Source organism: Pavona decussata, unplaced genomic scaffold (assembly GCF_977016875.1).
Source record: "Pavona decussata unplaced genomic scaffold, jaPavDecu1.1 SCAFFOLD_180, whole genome shotgun sequence".
Classification (NCBI taxonomy): domain Eukaryota; kingdom Metazoa; phylum Cnidaria; class Anthozoa; order Scleractinia; family Agariciidae; genus Pavona; species Pavona decussata.
Window position 1 is genome coordinate 616,799 of NW_028145590.1, and position 8,632 is coordinate 625,430.

General features: G+C 40.2%; 1 protein-coding gene across 2 annotated transcripts; it reads right to left on the reverse strand.

Moving 5' to 3' along the window:
• Positions 1 to 268: 268 nt before the first annotated feature.
• Positions 269 to 8,062, reverse strand: LOC146463118 (uncharacterized). 2 transcript variants are annotated; one of them, XM_085084861.1, is made up of 6 exons: positions 7,982 to 8,029; positions 7,015 to 7,065; positions 6,429 to 6,537; positions 4,415 to 4,619; positions 1,373 to 1,472; positions 269 to 603 (listed from the first exon to the last, which is right to left on the reverse strand). In XM_085084861.1, the coding sequence occupies exons 2-6, from the start codon at positions 7,034 to 7,036 to the stop codon at positions 572 to 574; spliced, it is 468 nt and encodes a 155-aa protein (XP_084940987.1). In that variant the 5' UTR covers positions 7,037 to 7,065; positions 7,982 to 8,029; the 3' UTR covers positions 269 to 571. The 2 variants fall into 2 exon arrangements, with proteins under 2 accessions (XP_084940987.1, XP_084940986.1); XM_085084860.1 differs by lacking the exon at positions 7,015 to 7,065 and having other exon boundaries at positions 7,982 to 8,062.
• Between the last annotated feature and the right edge of the window lie 570 nt (positions 8,063 to 8,632).

Genomic DNA, 8,632 nt, shown 5'->3' on the forward strand with positions numbered 1-8,632 from the left:
AAGAAAGAAAAGGAATCAAGAAACAGATTTTCACTTAGTACAAAATAAACACTGCATTTTGACACTGCAAAATGCGAACACGTTGTCATGGAAAACTTGAAAAGATCAAGGAAAGTCGTGGATTTTTAAAAGCACAAAAGAGTACAAACCCTGTGTAGCGTAGTTAAGTACAAAGTAGGCACAACTTTTCATTCCAATTTTACAGACATTCTGCCAGAATTGTGGGCCAGAAGGACAGAACAAGTTTCCTAATCGACACAAAACAGTGTACTACAAGTGTACATTTTATTTTTTCAGTGAAGGAAATGAATTCTGACATGTGATAAGATGATGGACATTGCTAAATCTGACCATGCAGCCAAGATTACATAATTTTGGCAACACGGGTAGTTTATTTGAAGCAAATTATTTCTCACAACCTTGATAAAACTACTGAACATTTTCAGCTGTATCCTCATTTAAAACACATGATTCATAAATTCCAATAAATTAAGGCCACTCTTCAAGCAAAAGTGAGCCCAACAGATAGTTGCCATGTCACTGTCACCAGGATTTGAAACTTAATATTCTCCTACAATTCACTCTTCTTTCCTTTAACAGCACCTGATCACAAAGTTAAAATTTATTATAAAAAATACTTTACCTGGATTGTCATTAAAACAAAATAAAATAAAAATTAATTAATTACAATAATAGTATTATGTAATATTGTTGCAATTGCCATTCCTGACTGGCTCTCAGATAACCTGAGTATCAGCCTTTTCAGTGTGTGGGGGAGGAGGGGGGAAGATAGGAAGGGGAAAAGCCTCTTCTCCTCCTCCCCCTAAGTGACCCTTCCCTCTCCCTCCCCACTCCCCTTGGAAAGGCCTGGCCCTTGGGTTAGTCCTCTCTAGACTACTTAGATCCTGTTCAAAACACACTCTTATGCAAGGCGATGTTTGACACAGCTAGTTTGAACAAAACACCACTCTCACCAAACAAATTAATGCTCACGGTGATTTTTTTTTTCGGTCACAACAACTACAAACAGCACAATTAACTTATTGCCTTCAAGTGTTTCTTGCAAACATATTAATGATGGAAAGGTGCAGAGTAGGTTTCACCAATCGTATTTACGGCAAACGGCAAATTGCAAGCAAATAGATGTAAATAGTGCAAAACAGTTCTGGACTTTCATGCTTACAGAAAACTAACAGTAACTCAATTTTACTGAGAAACTGAAAACAGGGTGCGGCAAATGCAGGATAAACATAGTCGTGCCGTCATTTCTGCCGTTTGCCATTTGTCATAACATAATTCTAAATCTCTAGATATTATAGAGCAATTGAGGAAGCACAGAAAAAGACACCACATGTATGTATTCAAAACTTGCCTTTTGAAGGGTCAAACTTTATCGAAGCTGAGTTAATACAGTATCGCAGACCTGTCGGCCTGGGTCCATCATCGAATACATGTCCCAAATGAGCTCCACACTGAAAACCAAACATGACAATAGTTTTATACTGGGATTAAAATTTAGTTCAATAAATATCCGGGGGGGGGGGGGGGGGGGGTACTCCCTTATATGGGCTATATAGGTATGTGCGGCGCCAAAGGGTATGGTTTTTCAGCCGCTTTGGTCATAAATAGGCTATCGATTTTAGCCATTTTGCCACCATTTTGGTAATAAACAAGATGCCTGCTACACTGGCATTACGCGTGATGCTGGGGCTGATTCATTTATTCCAACTGTATACTTCGCCGATTGATAAATCTATCCTTGCTAATGGAATAGTTTGAGTCACGACGATCGCGTTACGTTGTTTCCCTTGTATTACGCGACCCAGACTTTCACTGGAAATTTTTGAAATTCCATTACGATAACACAAGCTTCTCAATGACCTCTTTTCAGTCTCGCGTCGTCGTCTAAGACTGTCAAACAAAGCACGATTCCTTCGCCAGGAACTCACCAATTTCCACCGTTTTAAATGTCGGGTGCTTCTTAGAAGTTATTCTTTCGATTCACCGCTTCAAAATGGTGAAATTTCCGTTTGAAAACGGCACACTTGAGTCCAGAACATGTTAACAATATGGCGCCAAATTTAATCCGGATTTGAGAAATAAATCAAATGATGCTTTGACGTCACACAGGTAGGGGTGAGTGGGTCCCCTCCCTCGCGATATAAGCGACAAAAAGGATTTTGATTGGCCTTCTTTTGTTGAAGACAATCAGGACAATACATCCCGAGTAGGAGAGGGGATAGTTTAATGAATAAACAAGATGCCTGCTATACTGGCATTACGCGTGATGCTGGGGCTGATTCATTTATTCCAACTGTATGCTTCGCCGATTGATAAAACAATCCTTGCTAATGGAATAGTTTGAGTCACGACGATCGCGTTACGTTGTTTCCCTTGTGTTACGCTACTCAGGGTCTCAAGGGAAATTGCGGGAATTCCATTGCGATAACGTAAGCTTCTCAATGACCTCTTTTCAGTCTCGCGTCGTGGTCTAAGACTGTCAAACAAAGCACGATTCCTTCGCCAGGAATTTACCAATTTCCACCGTTTTAAATGTTGGGTGCTTCTTAGAAGTTATTCTTTCGATTTGCCACTTCAAAATGGTGAAATTTCCGTTTGAAAACGGCACACTTGAGTCCAGAACATGTTAACAATATGGCGCCAAATTTAATCTGTTTTTAATAAATAGATCAAATGATGCGTTGACGTCACACAGGTAGGGGTGAGTGGGTCCCGTCCCTCACGATGTAAGCGACAAGAATGGATTTTGATTGGCCTGCTTCTGTTGAAGACAATCAGAACAATACATCCCGAGTAGGAGAGGGGATAGTTTAATGAATAAACAAGATGCCTGCTATACTGGCATTACGCGTGATGCTGGGGCTGATTCATTTATTCCAACTGTATGCTTCGCCGATTGATAAAACAATCCTTGCTAATGGAATAGTTTGAGTCACGACGATCGCGTTACGTTGTTTCCCTTGTGTTACGCTACTCAGGGTCTCAAGGGAAATTGCGGGAATTCCATTGCGATAACGTAAGCTTCTCAATGACCTCTTTTCAGTCTCGCGTCGTGGTCTAAGACTGTCAAACAAAGCACGATTCCTTCGCCAGGAATTTACCAATTTCCACCGTTTTAAATGTTGGGTGCTTCTTAGAAGTTATTCTTTCGATTTGCCACTTCAAAATGGTGAAATTTCCGTTTGAAAACGGCACACTTGAGTCCAGAACATGTTAACAATATGGCGCCAAATTTAATCTGTTTTTAATAAATAGATCAAATGATGCGTTGACGTCACACAGGTAGGGGTGAGTGGGTCCCGTCCCTCACGATGTAAGCGACAAGAATGGATTTTGATTGGCCTGCTTCTGTTGAAGACAATCAGAACAATACACCCCGAGTAGGAGAGGGGTGAGTTTAATGAATAAATTAATGTACCGATTTGTAGCTACGAGGAAGAAAAAAAAAAAGAAATCGACCCGTTTTTAGACACGGTATGCCCCCTCAGGGCATCCCGCGTAATTAATGTACACATTTGTAGCTACAAGGAAGAAAACAAAAAAGAAATCGACCCGTTTTTAGACACGGTATGCCCCTTCAGGGCATCCCGCGTAATAAGGTATCGATTTTTGCACTCTAGTCTTGAATTCGTTTTTTTTAGAAGAAGCTACTTCTTCATCATGATGTTTACAGCAACTGCGTACGTGCCGCAACGTCTTGTCGCATGCTCCGGTCACGCGCTGGGCTCCAGGGGTCTTCAAACTGAAGTTGACCAGACACTATCAGGTCATAAATAGGGTATTAAATTTTTGGTCAGGTCATAAATAGGGTAGGGAAAATCGCAGATTTTGGTCATAAATAGGGTAAGGGTTTTGGGAAGCCGGCCGCACACCCCTATCCAATTTTATTGGGAGAACCCCCTCCCCCCCCCCCCCCCGGGTAATTATCATACAAGTAATAACATTGAAGATATTAAGGACAGTGCCGACTTTTGCTACTGTGAATACGTTTTGCACATCTTGGCTAAGTTCTGCTTTGTCCGCATAGTTTAAAACTGGGCAAAAATATCCCTGTATTAGTAGGCACCTGCACCCATAGGAAACCCGAGTATCTCAAGATGGGAAGAATGTTTCCACAGTAACAAATGTAAGCACTGTCCTTAACCTGCAGTAGGAATTATAGCCACTTTCAATGCTCGTAACTGTTAGGGCACAAGTGTATTCAACACACAATCTTTTTTCACCAAAAAGTAAGTAAAATCCAAAGTAGCTAGAGTTTTTTTTTTTTGGCTGGCTACCACTACTTAATGAGAACTTTGTGTACAAAAGCCAGCAGGCAACAGGAATTTGTCTCAAGTGCTGCACTCAATCAAGTACTGTTTTAAACCGTAAAAAGTAATCGAAACTAACTCACATCAGCACAAGTTACTTCCGTTCTAGTCATGAAATGCGAGTTGTCCGTGATCCTCCTGACACTTCCTTCATCGTTTGTGTCCCAAAATGACGGCCATCCTGAACCCGAGTCAAACTTGGTATCAGACAGGAAGAGAACCTTACCGCAAACTGAACATTTGTAGACACCCTCTTTCTTGTGATTCCAAAGATCACCAGTAAACGCTCTGATTTTCAAAAGAAGGAAAAAAATAATTAGTTTAGAGATATTGCAGGATCCTTTGGGATCTTTTAAGGACAGTGCCTACTTTTGTTACTGCGCATACGTTCTGCACATCTGGAGATAATCGGGATTCTTATGGGAGGTGCCTACTAATACAGGGATATTTTTGCGCGGTTTAAAACCATGCAGAGAAGGCAGAACTTAGCAAGTGCTCTTGGTACATCCAAAATGGTGGTAAGCATGGTAACCATGCATTTTTCAGAGATAATAAAGCTTCAATTTGGAAAAAAACGCCATATATTGTTTTGTATTTTACAGCTTTATAGAATAATTATTGCTTAATTTCTAAAAAGTGCATGGTTACCCCCAAATATTTTTGGATTTCAATAGCCCTTGCAAAGATCTGCTTTTCCCGCACAGTCATAAACCACGCAAAAATACTTCGGTATTAATTAGTAGAGAGGGTGACAATTAACAGTCTGTTAGGTCTGACAAATCTGTGGCCCTCAGATTCCAGAACAAATTAGAATTTGGAAATGCTGGTTTTTGAGGAGAGGGGAAAACCAGAGTACGCAGAGTAAAACCTCTGGGACGAGGATGAGAACCAACAACAAACTCAACCCACATCACATTGGTGGGAGGCGAGTGCTCTCACCACTGCGCCAACCTTGCCTCCCTAACAGGTTATGCACTAGTCAGTGAAGAGCCCTGCACCCCCATACCCGGGAAATAGCAGGGCATTAGACCAAGCCTGCCTTCTAAATGAAGCAAATTCCCCACTATGCGCACAGGGAGCAAAGGAGTTCAGTTAGAGCGAGACAATAAAAAACGCTTTACCTTTTAATAGTGACAGTTCATTGCTTTTAAACCCAATGCTATAGTTCTGTTTTCGATCGTTTTGTTGCGAGCGCCATTATTTTGAAATGTAGCTACCGCTGACTAATGTGAATGTGCTATTCCGTTGGCCTTTGGCCAATGGGTTGTCTTCGGAAAGCCAAGCTTTCCGAACGAGGCAAGAACGAACGAGGAAATATTTCAGCAGTTTTAGACTGTCAATCAGAACGAGGAAAGAAAAAGAAAATGTCTCTCTTTATTACCATCACTCACCTTAAGCTACTTTGGAGACTACGGTCGCATTAGTCAGCAGTTGCTACATTTCAAAACAATGGCGCTCGCAACAAAACGATCGAAATCAGAAAAGAGGTAAGACATTTTTATTGTCTCGCTCTAACTGAACTCCTCTGTTCCCTGTGTATGCGGGGCAATTTCGTACATCAAAAGCAAACTTTTGTCCCCCCCCCCCCCTTCCCCCAGCAATACAGTACTTAAAAATCACAAATGCACAATGTTGCCAAAAAATTTTTGCCTCAAACTAAACTTTGAAAAATACGAAAATCAACAATGCTGTCCATTTCTCATACAGCCAAAATTGTAAGTTGAACAATAATCTATCTCAAGTTACAGAATTGGCATTCCAAAATCTATAATCTCTCCAAAAGCAGTAACTGTAATAACTTAATCACAGGGTTTAGCATGTAAAGCTCTGAAAAATGGCAATAGTAAATTCCAGCTTCCTTGGTTTCAAAACCATTAAAATCGCAGCGAATTCCTGTCCAAGCCCCACTTAAGATCCCGCTTGCCTATACTTGCATCTAATGTTGTCGAAAACCCCACATATACCGTGGCAAAAGTGAGTCTAAAACTGCTGAAATCCCCTGCTAATGCCCCGCATTGCCCGGGCATTGGGGTGCGGGGCTTTCCACTTCCTAGTGCATTATTATTATCCCTCATTGTGTTACAGTGTACAACAAACCTCTCTGTCCCCTTCTCCTGAGTAACGTGATACTCCTGTCGAGTGAGTCTCTCCCTCAGCTCTTCCTCAGTAAATGTAACCTTGTAAGGTTCTTGATCTGTTTTAGTTGCTAAAAGAAAAAGACAGCCAGCTTCTCAATGCAAAGAAAGCCACCTTACAATAATTACAATTTATGATAATAAATGAAGTGAAAGTCAATCAAAAGAACTTTTCATATGCTTGGCACACGTGCTGGAGGGTGTCTGAATAGTATCAATCACTCATTGACCCAGAATTTTTTTTAATTTTGAGGAGAACTACTTACTTAACAGAAGATTTTTGACAGTGATTAATTTAATTTAATCTGATTTTTGACATACTGTACATGTCACAGCACTAGGCAATGGTGAAATTGGAGCTTGGTGACAAAGATCTCTGCGCACCTATCAAAAGAAAATTTCTGGGAAATAGTTGTGCTATTTCTGAGACCAGTTTGAAATCATATCTTTTAGTTTCTCATTTCCCCCTATGTTGGTATTTATGCTGGATCTGTGAGTACAAGAACAATTATAACATTTCTATTTGTTACATTAATGCAAGCTATTACCCTGACAAATTATCTTAGTCATCTATGCACACTCTAGCTGACATGAAGGACCTTCAGATCAGAGTAAAAGGACAAGAATTAGATTGAGTACAAGTACAACTTTCAAATTTCAAATCAGTCACATCCCCAGAACTCTCGCTGCATCCTGTTGTTTATCAGCAGATAAGGAGACCCTAGTTCTAAACAAGGCCAGTGCGACAAGCGGTTATCTGAACCATGCATACTGGATTTGAAAATTTCTTCTTGTACTCAATCTCTACTAGTAGTCAAAATATCTTAAAAGTCCCTATGCACAAGGCCTGTTAAGACGCTTTGAGATCTAGCACCGCCAGATTTTGCCTGATAAGCTCCAAATAACCTTCTAATTATTAACCGCACACAAACTTACAAGTGAAGATTTTTTGGATGCCTGGAAAAAATTTGGCCACTGCATGCAGTCAAGTAGACTTGTTATAAGCTAAATGATCACTTACTGATCATTATAAAAGCTTTCAATAATTATAAAGCTAATTTTTTTTTTTTCAGGCGAATGAAGCTTTAAAATATTTATAACTCTGATCTGTCATGACAAGCTTAAAATGATGACGATGATGATGATGATAATGTTGATGAAGCATAATTCTGTGATGCCAAAAAGTATACAGTAGCTTCTTGTATATATAATTATATAGTTTCTATATATTTCAACACTGAAACCAGGCCTAATACCTCAAACTGTGTCAAACCACGTAAAATTCAGAAGCTCTCATAGTTTTATACAGTTCGACTAGATTTCCAGATTTCCAATGACAATGCAAAAGGCAAGAATTAATTTTGCAGAAGCTGGAACGTCAATTTGTCAGCAAATGAGCGTATTTTTTTTTTTGTTAGCAACTTGCAGTAACGCATTATGCAATCGATCTTACTATAAAATGAACCAGTTCAGAGGGGTAATAAGCAAATGTAGCTTGTGGATCATCATTCTTACCTTCGCTGCCCATTAAAACGACAATTACATACCAAATTCCGGTCAATTTCATACCTTGATTACACCATTTTACGCGCCGAACGAGTGGGGCTGATGGGAAATCTTTCCCATCTTTCCTAGCGCCCTTTGAATCGTGCGCAGAGCGTCAGGGAGCACTTTCTCGTGATAAATGGATTGATGAACTTCATTACACGGAATGCCCGCAGGGCATGACGTGTCTAGGTTTCGGTCGGGTATCTTTTTCTTCATCGGTGTCATAAATGTGCACATTAATTTATGCATTAAACTCTGTCCTCCCCTAGTAAGGATATATTGTTCTGTTTGTCTTCAACAGAAGCGGCCCAATCAAAATCTATTTTTCAGGCACATATCACGAGAGAGGGGACCCACTCATCACTTCTGTGTGACGTCAAATCATCATTTGATTTATTCATTAAAACTAGATTAAATTCTTCCCTCTCCCAGAAGGGATCTATTGTTTTGATTGTCTTGAACAAAAGCGGCCCAATCAAACTCCATTATCTGCGCGTATATCACGAGGGAGGGGACCCACTCATCTCTACTTGTGTGACGTCAAAGCAAATCATCATTTGGAAAAGTTGTTTTCGTTCAATGGCGGCCACATGTCTGAATTTAAGACTCCGGATCTGC

Bases quoted from the DNA above. Each gene is read 5' to 3' on its own strand.
- LOC146463118 (XM_085084860.1), bottom strand. From the start codon at position 8,033: ATGAAATTGACCGGAATTTGGTATGTAATTGTCGTTTTAATGGGCAGC. The intron at 1,473-4,414 runs GTGAGTTAGTTT...TTTGGTTTTCAG, and splicing joins CGGAAGTAACTTGTGCTGAT to TGTGGAGCTCATTTGGGACA. The intron at 604-1,372 runs GCAAGTTTTGAA...CTTTGTGATCAG, and splicing joins AAAGTTTGACCCTTCAAAAG to GTGCTGTTAAAGGAAAGAAG.